Source organism: Poromitra crassiceps (genome assembly GCF_964638095.1).
Source record: "Poromitra crassiceps genome assembly, chromosome: 12".
NCBI classification, from domain to species: Eukaryota; Metazoa; Chordata; class Actinopteri; order Beryciformes; family Melamphaidae; genus Poromitra; species Poromitra crassiceps.
In genome coordinates, this window is record NC_139632.1 from 30721331 (window position 1) to 30740780 (window position 19450).

General features: G+C 42.5%; 1 protein-coding gene across 2 annotated transcripts; it reads right to left on the bottom strand.

Moving 5' to 3' along the window:
- Nucleotides 1-1155: 1155 nt before the first annotated feature.
- Nucleotides 1156-19144, bottom strand: mlst8 (MTOR associated protein, LST8 homolog). 2 transcript variants are annotated; one of them, XM_083648209.1, is made up of 10 exons: nt 19030-19144; nt 15929-16001; nt 9069-9215; nt 8193-8244; nt 7892-8054; nt 7067-7142; nt 5813-5965; nt 4482-4609; nt 1826-1989; nt 1156-1725 (listed from the first exon to the last, which is right to left on the bottom strand). In XM_083648209.1, the coding sequence occupies exons 3-10, from the start codon at nt 9195-9197 to the stop codon at nt 1607-1609; spliced, it is 984 nt and encodes a 327-aa protein (XP_083504335.1). In that variant the 5' UTR covers nt 9198-9215; nt 15929-16001; nt 19030-19144; the 3' UTR covers nt 1156-1606. The 2 variants fall into 2 exon arrangements, with proteins under 2 accessions (XP_083504335.1, XP_083504336.1); XM_083648210.1 differs by lacking the exons at nt 15929-16001; nt 19030-19144 and adding an exon at nt 10746-10796.
- Nucleotides 19145-19450: the final 306 nt, after the last annotated feature.

Here is a 19450-nt window from a genome sequence, read left to right on the forward strand (position 1 = left end):
ACCGGATAGTGTGCAGGAATTCTTTCTTCTGCTCAGAAACTATAAATACTAGAACGACCGCACCGCGGATTTATGCCTCCGCCATTAGTTCATTCTTGAGCCCAAAGACCATTTACACTAAGGCCATGTTCAGACTAGGAGACCAAATCTCATTTGTGAACTTTAGTGACCTATTAATGACTTTATCCAGATTGGTTTTGAGTCTGAACGCTCCAAGTCTGATTTGTGTCACTTGTCCCAAACCACATATGGAGGTAGTTTCCAATCTGCTTTCGACTGATGTGACTTCAGTGCGGACACGCAGATCCACCAAATCTGATTTGAACGTCACCAACGTACGTATTTACTGACGCCCATGTCGTTGCCATAGCAACCCATGCAGATAGTCTGTTTAGGTCTGGACACACAGATCCAACTTGAGAATCAGATTTGTGGCAGTGCGGACACACTCCTAAATCAGATTTGGGAAACCAATCAAGATAATGATGATTAATGACTTTATCAGCAAATCAGATTTGCCTGTAATGTTAACATGGCCAAAGTACTTTCAAATATGGGCTAGGGGACAATAGAGACTCATTATGACACCCTCTCAGATTTGTGAAACATTTATCCTATTTGTGAAAATGCAAACATAGGAGATTTCATTGTTTCTCCCCCATCTAGACCGCATAAAACCAGGTCCAGCTCAAAGACCATTACACTTGACGTTTCAAATCTCGGCTAGATTACCATGGGGACCATATAGACTCATTATGACAATGTCAAAATGCGTGCCTGCTACGAAAAATCGTGCAGGTTGGCAGGTCTGCTTAATTACAGTACTTTTGGAGTATCTGTAATTTACTTGAATATTAATATTTTTTACTTGAATATTTTTATTTCTGTCAACTTTCACTTTTACACCACTACATTTCCCAAATAAAATGTATACTCAATTACATTTCCCCAAAGCATCTTAATTACAAAGTAAAATCAGGATAAATTGGTAGCCTGCAAGCAAGCAGCTTTGGCGAATCAGTGCTCCTAGCTTGCAAGTTATGTTAATCACAACCCACAATGCATTTCATTTGGTGGCGGTAATGCACCATAATGTTGTTTGCCAACAGCTATAAAACTCAAGAAGATTTCCACTCAAGCCCAGGCATATCGTTTGCATGTTTTCTTTTAATTAACAGCATTTACTTAAGTATATTTAATGAGAAAATTACTTTTGATACTTAAATACAGCAAATATCAGTTAACTGCAGCTGCGCTGCGATCTACCTCATCTAGCACTGCCTGACTTTGCACTTTGAGCCGCAACTCTCATTATATTGTTTACATGTCTACACCCTCTTGTCACCATTGAAATGTTGCACTTTCCTCTTAATCATGTTATTTGAATGCAATGCACTTTTATTCTTAACCATCGTATTTTAATGTCACATATTGTCGACATAAAATCCCACATAAAAGTTTGGCAACTCCCGGTGACGCCAATGAACGTGCCCCTTCTGGGAATTCAGTTTATTTTGTGCTAACCAAACAATCTCCTCCAAGAGTCCAAGAGTTTTTTTCTCATCCATTGCACTGCTGCTGTTCTTCTTCCCGTCGCTCCTCTTCCTCAGCCGAGCACGCTGTCATTGAAGGCCAGGCACACCACTGCCTTCTGGTGGCCGCTGTACTCCCTCTTGATCTCCCCCGTCTCCACACACCACAGGCGGGCCAGGTTGTCAGAGGAGGCTGGGAGACACAAACAACCACAGTCATGTATAGAGAATAGAGTATAGCAAAACGTTTCATAAATGGCCGTATGTGTCAGGTGTGTTGACAATGTACTGACCGGTGACGATGTACTGGGAGTCGCCGGAGAAGGCGCAGTCCCACATCCAGCCTCTAGAGGTCTCTCCTGGGTTGTTGCTCTTGATGCTCAGCTCGGTCATCAGCTGGAAGTTGGACGTCCGCCAGATCTTACAGGTCTGGTCTGCTGAGCAGGTGGCCAACAGGCTGGAGATGAAGAAACACACACACACACACACACCACCACTATCATCATCATCATCATCATCATGACAGGAAACTAACCTTGTTTTTCAGCAACAGTGGCTAGGATTTGGTTTATTAGCATTGTACCCGGTAGTGATGCGCGGGTCAGGGTTTTTTAAGGCCCGCCCCAACCCAACCCGTCATTGGAGCCAGCCCGCCCCGCCCATTAAAATACAGTATCTGAAAATTCTGAACCCAGCCCAACCCAGCAGCCCGCAACAGCCAATTTAATGTAATATGTCTCCGGACTCAGGAGGAGCCCAGCAGAGCTTCCAATGTGTGAAAAGTAGCTAATAACTCTGTCTCTCTCCCCCCTCTCTCTCACACACATGCACTCACATGCTGCCGTGCGCAACAACAGTTGTAGCCTACTGCTCTGGATGAGTTGCGCGGCTGCTTTCATGTCGGTCTTTCTTCAATTAATCCATGGTCTTCAAATGGAGGTAGCAGGTAGAGGTAGGCAGGCTACCGAAACAGTTCTTATTCTTCCCCATTTCTTTTAATTACCTCATGCGGTCTCAATTGGCCACGTTGCAGTAGTACTAAACGTAGCAGTGCAGCAGGTGTGCAGACGGCTTGCAGATACAGCTAGACTCGCTGTCTGATTTCTTTTAATTACCTCATGCGCTCTCAATTGGTCACAGCCTACTCACGTTGCAGTACATTTGACAAATAGATCACAGTCGAGTCCACAACAGAAAATCTGCGGTGGCAGTAGTTTTATGGACACTTCAAATAATAATTACAGCGAATAATCCTTCCAAAATGTTTGTTTTGAGAGCACATAGGCTACCTCATTGAAGCGTTTCTTTACTCCATGTAGGCTATAGAGAGCAGCAGGAGTCTGTCTGATTGTGTGTAGGCCTACGTGTGAGAGAGAGTTCATGTCTTAAGGTTAATTACTCTGCGTGTTTCACTGCTCTAAATTATTTAATAATGTTGCTTTGTCATGTTCTGAGCCTGCCCCGCCCGCACCCGCGATATTTTCATAATTTGCCAACCCAGCCCAGCAGGGCGGCCCAGCCCGCGGGACCCGGCGGGTTCTGGGTGACCCGCGCATCACTAGTACCCGGCGTTGCACGGATTAAATAGGCACTTTTGCTTGGCCGGAAATGACTATTTTTATGCTTGGATTGCGGCTTCAGCTAAAGTTCCATGAGTTTTCCAAAACAAAAACAAAATAAAAACTAGAACGACCGCAACGCGGACTTATGCCTCCGCCATTAGTTAATTCTTGAGTCCAAATCGCCATTTGAGGCAAATTGGAAGAAATTCCGTCAAGGCGCTTCTGTGATGTTGCGTTACAGAGCTTGGAAATTGGGTGTGTGAGAGGTCACAGTGACCTTGACCTTTGACCTTTGACCACCAAAATGTAATCAGTTCATCCTTGAGTCCAAGTCGATGTTTGAGACAAGTTTGATTAAATTGCGTCAAGGCATTCCTGAGATATCGCGTTAACAAGCTTGAAAATGGCGTTTGAGAGCTCACCTTGACCTTTGACCACCAAAATCTAATCAGATCATCCTTGAGTCTAAGGCGATGTTTGAGGGAAATTTGATGAAATTACGTCAAGGCATTCGTGAGATATCGCGTTAACAAGCTTGAAAATGGCGTTTGAGAGCTCACCTTGACCTTTGACCTTTGACCACCAAAATCTAATCAGATCATCCTTGAGTCTAAGGCGATGTTTGAGGGAAATTTGATTAAATTGCGTCAAGGCATTCCTGAGATATCGCGTTAACAAGCTTGAAAATGGCGTTTGAGAGCTCACCTTGACCTTTGACCACCAAAATCTAATCAGATCATCCTTGAGTGTAAGTCGATGTTTGAGGCAAATTTGATGAAATTCCGTCCAGGCGTTCCTCAGATATCGCGTTAACAAGCTGGAAAATGGCGTTTGAGAGGTCACAGTGACCTTGACCTTTGACCTTTGACCACCAAAATGTAATCAGTTCATCCTTGAGTCCAAGTCAATGTTTGAGACAAGTTTGATTAAATTCCGTAAAGGCATTCCTGAGATATCGCGTTAACAAGCTTGAAAATGGCGTTTGAGAGGTCACAGTGACCTTGACCTTTGACCTTTGACCACCTAAATCTAATCAGATCATCCTTGAGTCTAAGTCGATGTTTGAGGCAAATTTGATGAAATTCCGTCCAGGCGTTCCTCAGATATCGCGTTAACAAACATCGTACGGACGGACGGCCGTACGGACGGACAACCCGGATCCATAATGCCTTCGGCCTGGCTATCGCCGGCGGAGGCATAAAAATACCATAACTTTTCCAGGGCCTGGAAATTGTATTTTACATTTCGGTGACTTTTCCAGGTTTTTCATGACCGTACAAACCCTGACACAAAAAAGCACTTTGAATTGCCTCTGTATATGAAACACTATCACTGATGATCACAGTCCAACCACGAATTTAAGCATGGAAATGAGGAAGACACTCACGTGGAATCGGGGCTGAACTTGCAGCGTAGGGAGTAGCGTTTGTGGGCAGGGATCTTGGTTTTGGGAATGAGTTGTGTCTGCTCGTCTTCTCCGATGCCTCCAGTCAGGTTCCACACGTAACAGTTACCCTGCGAGGAGGCAAGACCACAACAGACCCAGTCAGTCGGGTCATATTCACAATATTACATTTCAACAAAGTTATCAATACTGAGATTCAATGGCAGACCCCAATTTAGGGCTACACGACATGCCCCCCATTTTTTTTTTATTATTATACTGACAGATATTTCGATATGCAATATGATTTTAGTGGGAATGGTAATTCTTGTATTTCATTTTCACTGAATAATAAAATAGAAATGTGATGTGATTTTTACTGGGGTCTGTACCAAAGAAGGTTGTTCCCTGACATCTGGAGAATATGATTTGTAGGCCGGGGCATCTCTGTAGCACCACAATGCTGTATTTAATGCTATGCTATGCTAAGCTATGACACATTTGACTTTTATCAAATAATTGCAGCTCCTGCGATTTGAATATTGCACTTGGCCATATTGCGACCTCGATTGCGATCTCGATTAATTGTGCAGCCCTCCTCCAATTCATGCACCAGGTTGACACAATGCGTGCAAAGAAATGCTACATTACAAGTGCTAAATGTGATCGTCCTTATCCTTGTGTCATGACTCTGGTTTGCTGATCACTGATATGCAGAAGAAATTATCGCACATTGGAGGCATTTTGCGAGTGCCAAGAGCCTGTAGGCAGCTGTAATGTTATGTAACATGAGCGTCAAGACTGTCATAAGCACCACCAATCAAAAGTAATGCATTAACGTGAGAGTTAATATTGACCTAAGGTGCCATTGTGTTCTATTGTCTGAATCTGAGCCATTAGATTTAAGACAATGAAACATCAATCTCAAACGGGACCAAACCACCACCCACTTCCGACTTCGGAGTTGTCCTGAACTTGGCAGAAGACCCACCCCTCCCTGCCTCTAGGTACTGACCGAGCTGAAGACCCACCCCTCCCTGCCTCTAGGTACTGACCGAGCTGAAGACACACCCCTCCCTGCCTCTAGGTACTGACCGAGCTGAAGACACACCCCCCCCTGCCTCTAGGTACTGACCGAGCTGAAGACACACCCCTCCCTGCCTCTAGGTACTGAGCGAGCTGAAGACACACCCCTCCCTGCCTCTAGGTACTGACCGAGCTGAAGACACACCCCTCCCTGCCTCTAGGTACTGACCGAGCTGAAGTCACACCCCTCCCTGCCTCTAGGTACTGACCGAGCTGAAGACACACCCCCCCTGCCTCTAGGTACTGACCGAGCTGTTGACCGCTGCCATGTAACTGGCGTCTGGGTCGATGTGGACAGAGTTGATGGAGACCTCAGGCTCAGGAATCAGCTGCTCATTGTGGTCAGTTTTCAGATCCCAGATATGAATCACTCCACTCTGGTCTCCGACAATCAGCTCTGCCTGGAAAAGATCAAACGTTAACAGTGCATTTACAGTTTTTTTTTTTTTTACTTACATTTTTATTGATTTATGCACATTTAGTCACATACAAAACAAACAATAAACAAGCGTTGGGTGTGTCAGTGTTACGTGTTTACATTCTGTGGTTCATACTGCTTCAGGTCTTCTTTCAGGGGTTAGGGTGGTGTCTCTGTGAGGAGGGGTTTCCTTGTAAGTTGTCCATTTGTCCCATTTTATTTCAAATTGTGTCTTGCATTTACAGTTTTAGTTACCGAGATGACTTACAAGGCCTGTGACATTTATTAGAATCAGGTAGGAAATAAAGAAATAAGAGCTGATGAGAGGCAGAAAGAGTTTTCTTTACTTCGAGACAAAACCATATTCGAGTGAGCAGAGGACGACATGGAATGGGGCGGGCTGAGATTAAGAGGGAAGGGAGGGGTGAAGTAACATGATTTTAAAACTTAGCAGCATTTTTATTTTTCCATTGACCTAATGCTGCAAGACATAGTGTGAATTGGCTTAATGCAGTGGTACTGAGGGGCCAGATTGACCAAAGAATAATTTTGAAAGAGCCACAATCCAAAAACGTCCCTTTCCTCCCTGAAAGCAGTTGGGTTCTGCTCTCTTAGCTCTCCGCCTTTCAGAAAGTCAGTACTGGACTGAACCTTTGTTTCATGATGGCGCTGCAAATTGGACCTTTTGAATTGTGAAATGACATGATCACAAAGCAGACAGATGCATTTAATGGACACAATGAAAAGCGTATGTTCCCAGTCCTCTATAGAATGTTTGATATTCCTCATCACATTTGCATTTCTTACATTCCAGGTTCAAGCTAGTTTTCCCAGTGTGACGGAGTTTGCACTTGTCTCGTGCACCTGCAAACAGAGCGCGACACCTGAGATCAATTGTGATTGGTTGTTCAGATGGTTGAGGGGTTGCGGCATAATAGAATGGTGTGAATTGAGAATGAAATGTTGATTAATTCTAATTACTTTTTTTTTTTTATGTAGGACTTAAAAGAGCCACAACTATCCATAAAGGGGCCACGTGCGGCTCTAGAGCCTGGGGTTGAATATAATTTGCTCAACGTCTCACCTGGTTGGGATGCAGGCACACGCAGTTGATCGGAGCATTGACCTGGAAGATCCTCTGACACTGCAGATTCCTTGACCTAGAAGGAGCAGAAGCAGTAGGAGTCAGACCGAACACGCACACACAGAAAAACTAGAGGGATCACACTCGCCACGACACCCGTTACTTACAACCAATGTGGGCCAGGCGATTAAAGTGTGTGTGTGTGTGTGTGTATGGGGGGAGGGCAATGCTCCGATCACACCCATTTTCGAACTCTGCCTTAATTTTGATGTCAACTAGATGCCTGTAAAGTTTTGATGCCATCGCATTAGCAAAATCTGTCCACAGACAGACAAACAGAGAGACAAACATAGTAGAACACCTGGCAAAGTACTCAGAACTGATTCTGTCGTAGTTGCCGCTACAATAGGTGTCTCCAGGACCACAAGAGGAAATTGATACAGCATAGAATATTGTGTGGCAATATATGGTATCGCTTGAATGACAAGTAGACAACCCTCGCCTGGTTGCTACCACGTAGTGACTTGAAATCCATTGTTTCAGCAGATCTATGATACAAAAAAGGATCCAAATTCCACATGATCGACGTGATTCTCAACAATCAATTATCGATTATTGGTGCCCATCCCTAATGCCAAGAATCGCAATATTTTAATATTTAATATATATAATATAATATATGAATTGTCAGGTGCATGCAACATTTCTGGCAGATTTGTATGGCAGTTTGTCAATCTGTCTGCTTGACAATCCCATTTTGACAACCATTAACAACGCTATCGTGGCTGGTGAAGATGAACAGGCAGTCCTTTAGCGACGCTATACCTCAGGTCCCAGATGCGAGCCATGCAGTCCTCCCCTCCTGTGTACATCCAGCGGCCGTCTTCATGGAAGCCCACAGATGTGATGTTCTTGCTGACGCCATCGTAGTTGATCACCGGGTTGGGGTTGTTGGAGTTCAGGTCGTACATACGAATGTGCTGGTATCCTGCAAAGCAAAGTAAGACGTTCAGAGATGAGGTATAACAGCTTCAAACAACCTGACAACCACAACTGCGTCACTAGCATCATGTTGACTTTATAGATGAGGAGCTGGAGGAATAGGAAGAAATGATTGTGAGCCAACCTGCAGCAGCAATCATACTCCTGTCAGGCGTGACTTCAAGTGAATTTACTTGCTGAGGGCAAATGTTAAGAAAATGAATGATTTAGTTTGTGTAGTAGACTCGGTGCTAATTTCAAAAGATCATTAACAAATTATGTCCTATTAATATCTAAAAGCTTTTATCACGTGCAAAAGCAAAACCATTGACATAGGCCTAACTCTTTTGAATTATGTTTGTCATTGCAAAGGTTTGTTTACCCATTATAAATTATTTTTTATAAATCTGGGCCTTAGTGTACAATGTTTGCTAAACACAGTAACGTTCAGGCTACGGGATTTACATGTAACAGGATTATTATTATCAGATTACCAAAGACACAGTAAAACAGTAACCTTACAGAAAAAAGTATGTAACTTCTGCTTTGGTAGGTGGCTTTGGAATGTCTCTGCGACACTTGTACGGCAAGCGGATTGGTATGTTGTGCTGCTTGGGACTTTTTTCCGGGCCTCACTTAGCTTTTAGACAAGGGACTGTGGAGGGTAACTGATCATTCTGTTACAGTTAGTCAGATGACAGACGTCTCAAAAGGGGCTATATACACTAACAAATGTTGGTGCCGACTGGCACAACAACTGCCCACAACAACTGCAGACTAGAGTAAACAAAGGCATACTGGAAATCCTGTGTAGAATCGGGGTAACTATGTTGTAGTGTAAGCTATAAATTAGAAGAGACTAAAATACTCAGACTTTTAGTCGACTAAAACTTGACTAAACAAAAACAAATGATAAAAACTAAGGACATTAATCGAGACAGGACTAAGACTAAAAAATATATATATAGCCGACAAAAACAAAAATTTTAAAGCCTCCCAATCCTGGTGAGGTTAAGGATACGGAGTCTTGGTGCTGGACCGTCCTGGTGCAGATCCCGCTGTGGGCCTGCCAGAAGCGGACCGTGTGATCGTATCCAGCCGTGGCCAGAATGACCGGGTCGCTGCCCACCGTCCCCTGGGTCACATTCATGCTCCACTGCTACGTTAGCTGCACCGGACACATCGAGACACAATCAATCAATCAAAACGTTATTCCAGACTCAGGGTCCATACAAAAGATACATACAGCAATAAAAAGACACCCTACAAGCAGTAGGAAAGAAAACACGAGTTAAATAAATAAGAGCAGCAGTCATAAATGTGACCTATACTAGTGTCACCACAGAGGTGACTGATATCTGACATCCGTACAGTAGGGATTAGCCAGCAGCCCGATGATGACATTCTGTGAGACATTGAGTCGACAGATAAATGTATACATCAAATTTCTTAGCAGTGCCTGTAAAGTGTTAACACCTGCCGTGACAAACATCTCACTTGCAGAGCTCCATCTAGGTCTCCTGAGCAATATTCTCATGGCATCATTATATGCCACCTGCAGTCCATGCATGTTCGCCCTCCTGTAATCTGACCACAAGTGGGCAGTATAGAGTGGTGTGCAGTATGCTCTAAACAGAGACCCCCTCATTCCATCCGAACACATGCTAGACTTTCGCAACAGAGCATTTGCTTGTGCATACATTTTGCGGCACGGTCTATAAATATCATCATCATCATCATCTGACAATTGTTCCGAAATAAAATGACCAAGATATGTAACCTATTTAACCTCACAGACAGTAAGGTTATTATCAGACAGTTTAAACACAGGACATTTCAAACATCTGTCTTCTGTCCTTTAGTTCTGCAAATTAAAACAACACTCTTATTGGCATTGTATTTGATATCATGTTCCAACCCATACTTAGTGCATATTGCTAGGAGCTACCATATTGCTGGATACCAGCAGCACTACTCCGGCTCAGAACAAGGTCATCTGCATACATTAAATGGTTCACAAGGGTATCACCAACAAGGCACCCAGACCCAGTGTTACACCCATTCAGAAGTTTTGACAGATTGTCAACATAAAGATTTAAAAGAACTGGAGATAAAATTCCTCCTTGACGGACCCCGTTACTACTAACCCCAAAAGGGGCTGATACACTATTGCCCCATTTGACCTGCATAGTCTGAGGGGCATACCAAAAGGCCAGGGATCCTAACGATGTAACTAACTGAGCACGCCTATTTTACTTAACATGACACTTTGTTGTGATTGACAAGGTCAAAGGCTTTAGAAGCATCAATAAAGCATAAAAGAACAGGAGTTTTGCCGCCTGTATTTGTTTACAATTTCCTTTAAGGCATAAAACAGAGGTCAGTGGTGCCAATGTCCGCTCACTGTGCAATATGCAACGCATGGAAATGGATACAGTCAGCTGCTGTAGGTTTCTTACTGACATTATTTATTATTACAAAGTTATCCGGTGTGCTGTGGAAATATAAGTGGTCAGCTATGTAGACGTAGCTAGTTAGCTTGCTAGCTGCTCTTATAGAGGACTGACAACTAACGCTTCTACCTCACAAGCTAATCGGACAAAACACATAATACCTTTTAACAATATTGCACGGTGTGCTACTATTCACGAGAATAGCGAACAACACGGCAAACCTGACGAAGAACGGCTTTGATTACCTTTTGGATGTTGACGAGAAACTAAAGTGACTAGTGTCCGTCCCTGTAATGTGTCCGTTTGCAACAAAGCGAAGCGTTTCCAAGGTTCCGTTTCAGTCAACAGTGTGCTACCGCCACCTACTGCCTTCTTTTATTATAGCAGGATATGGACAGTCTCTTGGTTAACTGTATGATCTGTATAAACAAACACCCATGCAGGAACTGTAAAACTGCTTTTGTGATCAGCTGTTCGATTCTCGCCTGGGACGCTGTGGGCGCTGAAGTTGTGACCCCCCCATATCTTCAGTGCCTACTGCCCAGGTGGGCTATCTCGTCGAAAGGGCCTTTCTGTGTGGAGTTTGGATGTTCTCCCCATGCCCCCCAGGGGGTTCCTCCATACATAACCCCCCACTAAAAACATGCAGAAGATCGTCATCCGACCAGTGACGACAACATCTGAAGTTGGTCCCCGGGCGCTGGAAAGAAAAAGCGACCACTGCTCCTGGCCTGCCCCCTGGAGGAAAGGACAAGCCTGGATGGGTCAAATGCAGAGGACATATTTCACCGGCCACCGTCAGCATGAGTGTGTGTTGTGGCCGCATGCATGTGTTGAAGTGTTCGTGTGATAATAAAGACGGGCTTGTCCGTCTGAAATCGTGTTTCGTGTTTATTCTGCCTTGCGTGTTTCTCACCCAGATAAGGCAGTTGTTGAAAACACACTCAGCTCAGAACTTGAAAACAGGGTTAGTTAGCTGATTAGCTGACAACAAATTGTCCAAATTTATTTGGTTCTAAATTTAAAATGAGAAGCTCTCCTGTTTTTAACGTCACAGCACAGGGGTCTGCTATGTCTAAATCTAATGTCTAAATCTAAATTTGTTAATGTGTGATTATTTGGGAAATAGAATCAAATGGATGATATAGTAGGCCTATTTTTGTTTTGTTTTGGAAGAAGTGTAAGAAAAGAAGCCAAACAATAATACATCTTCACTGTCCACCTTGTACTCCTTTCTAGCAATGGGGATGGGTACAATGCCCATCTGTAATATCCAATATTGATAATGCACACTTACCCATTCAAAAGGAACACCCTGACTGTGCTGTAAATGTATAGATACCTTAGGCTTTGTAAACTGTCTGTAGATCTGTCAATTGTCAACATACCAAGAAATCTTTCAAGCTGACACAAGCTCTTAATCACGATGCTGTATATACACACACACACACACACACACACACACACACACACACACACACACACACACACACACACACACACACACACATTTTGGGAATCACTGATGTATTGAAGTTGAGTGTTAAAGGTTCATACGGTATGTGGTAAACCAGAACTCTATCAACATGCATGGTCGCCAACTAAATTCACACAATCCATACCATTAAATTAATATTCTAATCTTATTCGAAAAGCAAACCTCTGCACGAGCCGGTTGCTCTTCCGCAAATTTGTGCTGTTATCAGCAATTTTTCTATTACAGTGCCCAAACAGAATTTGTGCAAGAAATAATAAACTAGTCACTCTTGAAATGGTTAGCCAATCGGAACAGAGGGGTCATTCATATTACTGAGCACTGAAGACACGGTGACAGAAACAGCCTGTTTTTCGTAAGGCTCAGAGAGATGCTTGAAAATGAATGTTTAAAAATGGATATAGGGTGTATATGGATCCATGGTTTTGGGTACATGACTGACATCACACACAGCTTATGGACCTCAAGACACAAAATAAAACTCTGGACAGTGGAGAGCGTAAAATAGGGATTTTTAAAACAACAAATCAAAATAACAGGTAACATAAAAACTGTAAGAAACACAAGACACATCAATCAAAAGTCTGTACACTGGGCAAGAGGTTTGGACTACATTACCCAGAAACAATGAGTGCAGCTTCCTCTTCTGGACTTCCAGTCAGGATCGCTCTCTTCCTGTGTGGAGATTTCCACCAGAGAGCAAACTGACGTGACTGTGGCCACACTGATCCATCAGAAAACAACGCATAGATTTCTTTCCATTGGTCTGTATTGGAACGTCAATTCTATTTAAAAAATGTCTCTGATTTGCGCTGACGAATCCCCTCCATGCTTTCTGTCCCATCAAAACAAAATCTGACGGAGACGCAAGTGTCATCAGCCCTGCCCAGACAGCTCTCATTGAAAATGAATTGAAATGGAGATGGCCATACACAACGGACCAGTGTAGCCATGGCCAGAAAAACAGGGAGAATGTTTTTTTTAATTCTCCACTAAATCAATACATACATAAATGCATTACAAATTAAATATGTATACAGAATGACTTGTAATCTGTGTGTGTGTGTGTGTATACACACACACACACACACACACACACACACACACACACACACACACACACACTAAAAACAGATCAGGGGACATTGACATTGCTAGCTAAATACCTTGAATAAATCTCTTATAAGGATTTCAGAGCTTTTCTGTTGGTAGAAAATTCAATAGACTTCACATACTGCTCAGTTTCCTTTAGAAAGAGAGCAACAGCAGAATTTAACTTTGTGAATATGAAATTGAGCAAGGATAATTATAAGATTGATAATATAGCACATTACATTACATTTAATATCACTGCCTGTAACACCAAACAAAACATTTTCAAACAAAGGAGAAAAGTCCTTGCAAATATTATCAAATGTGAATCTGGAGATATCTTTCCACAGGTTTTTTGTTTGTTTGTATATGAGCAATAGGAAGACAAGTTAAAAACATTCTCTGGCTGATCTTTACAGAATGAGCAGTTCACAGCAATATATCAGGCTTAAATCTATTCAGGAAGCAGACTAGACCAGCTTTAATATTTTATAGTCAAATCTGGAACAAAATTAAAGCAAAACAGCTGTCAGATACAACTTCCAACATGTTTAGTACAAATATATGAATTGCAACTGAATCAAACTGCTGCATGTAAAATAACAGCAGTAGATTTTACTGGCACATTAACACCAAACCACATATAATCAAAAGCACAAGAATGGTGTGTGCAACACACGCATGTAATCTCCAACATGTTCAACATTTGCTGAAAGTGATTGCCTCACTTTGACCCAGCAAACTCTACAGCCAAAGTAAAGTTAACTTAATACTGTCATCAACTAAACGTTAGAACAGATTGTTTAAGAGTAAAGTCTCAAGTAAAAACATTTAATGTTTAGAAGTAAATTTACTCTTGGACCTTCAATTATCTTACCAAGGACTATTATTACAACATTACTTCAAAATAAATAACTTTGCTACACAAATTAGAATTTCTGAAATGCTATTCATTATGCCCACAAATCTGCAGATACACTGCCTCCATAAACTGTGGTGCCGACTGGCCATGTTAACAGGCTGCAAAATTATTACGAGACAGTGGAAAGAAACTACACCCTCATCATTTGATCAGTGGATCAAACTAATGTCTAACATTGCAAGTTACGAAACGAGTCACATTCAGACTCTCAGGACGACAAGATCTGTTCCTACAAATATGGAGCCCATTCCTGGACTATATTGCCAACAGACAATGTCAAAGAACTGATAGCACATCACACATAACTGTCAACTTATAAAGCCCACTATCTAAATATATGTGCCGGTATGTATTATTTTTTGTTTGTTTTGTTAATCAATTATTTATGTATGGAGATATAGGGTGGGTGGGGGGGATATAATGTAAAAACTCCTCAAATGAAATGTCTTATAAATGGCTTGTATAACCTGTATGATGGACATAACAAATTATATATATATATATATATATATATATATATATATATATAGAGTGAACATTCAAATATTTTTCTACAGATTATTCATGTTAAGTAAGGCTTTAACGCTTGTTGTGACTTAGTCACTTTATGCCAGGATAGAATACATAGGAGAGTTGGGGTTTCAATTGAGACAATACATTGGTAATAACAAACATAATTCAAAATTTAGGGACAATATATCTAAATTCAATATATCTACATTCAAAATATGACATTTGTACCATATGACCATCTGTATGGTGGTTCAGAAAAAAGTTAAAGGTGATATTATCTCCATGTTATTCTGCTGTAGTAATCACAAATGAGACACTTGACCATTACAGTTTCACAAGCTCTCCATGCAAACTATATTATTTACTTTGAAATTACATTTTTACATTGTTGTTTAAATTCTAGCAATCCAATGCCACGATTTATAGCTGTGAAATAAAAATAAATAATTCTGCACAGTCAGACTCTGCTGTCACAGAACTTTTATTTATGACGTTTAGTTGGACAGAGAGAAGCTTGTTCCCCCTGCAGACAGTGGAGGTGCTCTTCAGCAGGTTAGATGCAGCGGTGTTTCTTCAGACTAGATGACCGAGTGAACATTTTCTGACAGTGGTCACACCAGTAGCCTGCTGCAGCGTGGATACGATGGTGTCTGCAGTATGTACTTAAATGACGGAATCTCTTCCCACATTTATGACACAGGTAGGGTTTCTGTCCAGTGTGAATGAGTTGATGGTTTCTTAGATGATCGGAGTGACTGAAGCTGTTCCCACATTGGTCACATTGGTAGGGTTTCTCTCCGGTGTGGATGCGTTTATGTCTTGTTAGGTCACCTGACTGACTGAATCTGCTCCCACATTGGTCACAGTGGTAGGGTTTCTCTTCAGTGTGAATACGTTGGTGTGTTGTTAGGTTACTTTTGTGATTGAAACTGCTCCCACATTGTTCACAGAGGTGGGCTTTCTTCCCAGTGTGAATGAGTTGATGATATGTTAAGTCCCATGACCGCCCGAAACATTTCCCACACAGTTGACAGGAGTAAGGTTTCTCCCCTGTGTGAACTCTCTGATGACGCTTTAAGGTTGCAAGTGTTTTGAATGCTTTGTCACACTGCTGACACGAGTAAGGTTTCTCCCCTGAGTGAACTTTCTGATGACTCTTTAAGTTATCAATTCTTGTGAATGCTTTGTCACACTGCTGACAGGAGTAAGGTCTCTCCCCTGTGTGAAACCTCTGATGACGCTTTAAGTATCGAAGTGTTGTGAATGTTTTCTCACACTGCTGACAGCTGTGACGTTTGGGTCCTATGGCGTCTCTCTGTTTCCATAGAGAAATATATAAAGAATTAGGATATATATAGAGAGTGTGTGTTGCAACATCAGTGATATAACAGTGACTTTTTTCTCACCTCTTCTGAAGAATTCATTTCCACAACGTTCCTCTCCTCCTGTGCCAGATGTCTCGCTTCCCGCCGATGAGCTCTGACATCATCAAACAGAGACAGTCGGTAAGACAGGGAACACAGACAAAAATAGCAATAATAATAATAACAATAATGATACTAACACAGGGCTTAAAATTTGGCGCGGGATTGCGAGAATCGTGCATATGTCATTTATAATGCGGGAGAAGTCCCGCAATTGTTTGCGCACCGATGTCATATAGCTGTTTTCACACATGCTTACAGGAAAATTACCTGTAAATCAATATCGGCCATTTCCCGGAATTTCCCTTCACACCTGAGCGCTGCATGTGTGAATACAGTCGTCAAATAGCCTATATTTTGGGGGTCTGCAAAACTCTGATGGTGAAATAAGTTCGCTTGTCACACAATAAATCACACTCCTTTGACTTAAGAGTATGTTGTATCCTTCACATTCGCTCATGGGCTGCAGTGCAGAGTAGTATCCAGGCAGCGTCAAGCCAGCGTAAACACAGCCGATTTCCCCCCTCCCCTCTCTGCTCGAGAGAGGCCAGTCCTTCAGTCGTCCGCACTTCCCAACAGCACGACACAGGACAGACACAGCGAGAATGGCAGCGGCTTGCAAGCCGTCCAACGCTTGTATGTATGTAGAGAAAGCAAATGCACGAAGCGAAATGTGGAAGTAGTTTGCTTTGATGTGCGCGAATGATTAGATGATGCACGCTGGAAGTGAACGTTAAGCAACGTGTGTACACCTCGCCCATGAGAGAAGGACCGGCAAATGACTGGACCCGTTTCACACTTGTGTCCCTTATCGCGATGACCGGGTCGCGCTTATACCGGAAAACAACTTTCACACTCCAAGGCATTAGACCGCTTTCCGGTCATTTAACGGTAAAAAGCGCATGTGTGAAAACGGCTTATGTTAAGCCGACGGTGCGGAACGAACGTTGCTGAATACAGACTGGTCGGACTGTTAGCTGAACGTTACTCAGGCAGCGGTGTAGCCTCCCCGCTCAGCAAGGAGCAAACCACTTGTTGTGACCAAATTTCCCCACATTCAAAGCCCTTCCTAAACACGATTTCAGACGGCAGCCCGTCTTTATTGTCACACGAACACACTACAACACATGCATGCGGCCACTACACACACTCATGCTGACGGTGGCCGGTGAAATATGTCCTCTGCATTTGACCCATCCAGGCTTGTCCTTTCCTCCAGGGGGCAGGCCAGGAGCAGTGGTCGCTATTTCTTTCCAGCGCCCGGGGACCTTCATTGGACCATCATTGGACCAACTTCAGATGTTGCCGTCACTGGTCGGATGACGATCTTCTGCATGTTTTTAGTGGGGGGTTATGTACGGAGGAACCCCCTGAGGGGTACGGGGAGAACATGCAAACTCCACACAGAAAGGCCCTTTTGACGAGATAGCCCACCTGGGCTACCTACTCCCAGAGCTGACGTAATCCATATAAAAATGCCTCATGTTTTACCCCGAAATGAAACATCCAGGTTTTGTGTCCGTCGGTGGCTCCAAAAACAGCCGGCTAACATATGGCGGCTAACCGCAGCTAACGTTAAATTGCGGGCAGGGTAAGTCCCTCTATAAACCATAATAGCTGTGTCGTTTCACCTTTGATTGAAAAATGCTTCCACCTGATTAAAGAAAACATGTAATATTTTATGTAATACATAAAAACATCAGTCAACATCTAATGTATTTTCTTTAATCAGGTGGGAACATTTTCAATAAAGTGAAACGACACAGATAATGGTTTATAGTGGAATTAAGTCCAAGAAATGGTGCGCTCAACTCTTGTCTTTAAAGCCTTACGGTGCCGGCCCAGTAGAACATGAAGGTGATGGGAGTCTATAGTCAATAGACCACGGCAGCATTCACAAGTAGATTCACACAAAGTTTATTCTGCACAGCAGTAACAAGACCAAGACAAACGTTTCAGCCGTAGGCTATCCTCAGTGTCTTGACTTTCTTAGTTTTTCAAGATCTTGTTTGGACATATAGCCTCTAATCCTTGCTATATTTTTTAGATGATAGAAGGCAGATTTTCTTATAAGCTTGATGTGGGAGTTGAAATTTAGATCAGAGTCAATAATAATGCCAAGATTTTTTACCTGGTCCTTTGGCTTCAGAGATAGGGATTCGAGGTAGAGTAGAGATTAAATAATATGAAAATTTCATATCATGATTATAGTGACCAAAATTAACAGTATTATTACGATATTGTTCAAATGTAGCCTACTGAAAATGTTCAAAAAGTTAGGGTTCATACACATTTTGACCAATGCATTTCCATGACTTGTCCATGACTTCAAAACAAATTTCCATGACCAAACATTTAGTGAAGTTTCGGTGTATACATGAAACAGTGAGTGAGTTACGACATTTTACAGTAAAATGTCACTATAGCCTATACTTCACTCCTTTAAAACCAGGAAAACACATACATTCCACTTTGCAAGGGCTCGATTCTTGCCAAGCTTTGTCAGTTCATTGTTGACGACTACAGACAACTGTAGCGCACATTAATAGATGCGTAGCCTGCTCGCGCGCTGCTGATGTTTGATTCTCGTGTATTGACTGCTGATTGACAGGTTGACAGCAATAATAATCTAATCAGATTGTTAAAATCTTGTAGGCGGCATAACACAGCACAGCAAAAAAAGAAATATAATGTGGGTAGACATTATGCTACGCTAAATTCAACCACTTTCAAGGTCCCATGTCTATTTTCACAAACTTTTAAGGCCTTGATATTGTTTTTCAAATTCACAAACTTTCAAGGATTTCAAAGACCAGTGGGAACCCTGATAACGCCAACGTTAACTGACTTGAAACTAAGTAGAATTATAGATTCTCTAAAAAGAGACAGAAATACAATTCACCCATAACAAAAGAACAAGTAACAAAGACATAGGCTACAGAAACAAGGTGACGAGCAGCACACTGTGGTCGTTAGCTGCCAGCTAACTGAAGGCCGCACCGCAAAATTATACAAACAAACGCGCAATTCCGCTTGAATACACCAAATAACGTGCACATAAAACCGCTGCAAAGCCCACTTACCAGCAGTTTATTTCCCCTCGAAGTGAAATGAAATCCCAAATTATGTTATTTCTCCCGCTGAGTGTCTGCCTGCAAGTGGTTGCTCACTGTCACCAAAGAACTTCCTTCCATGCTCTTTGGTGCAGTAGTCTGGGCACCTTCCACCCCGCTTTTTGTCATGGGGGCGTAAACCCCGGACCCAGAATTAACACCGGATGGCAATGCGCCTAACAACGTCTTTGTTGCCGTTAGCTTGACGCGGTGATGTTACCTAAACTAGAGTCTGATCAAAACAAAGCTAGCGTTACATAAAACAAAACGTTTATGCAATATGGCATCTCCGCCACCACCACCTGACACACCGGTCAAAACGGTGAAAGAGGATTCTGATACTTGGGTCAAATTGTCAAGTTAACGTGAAAGTTGACGAGCTAGAAACGCT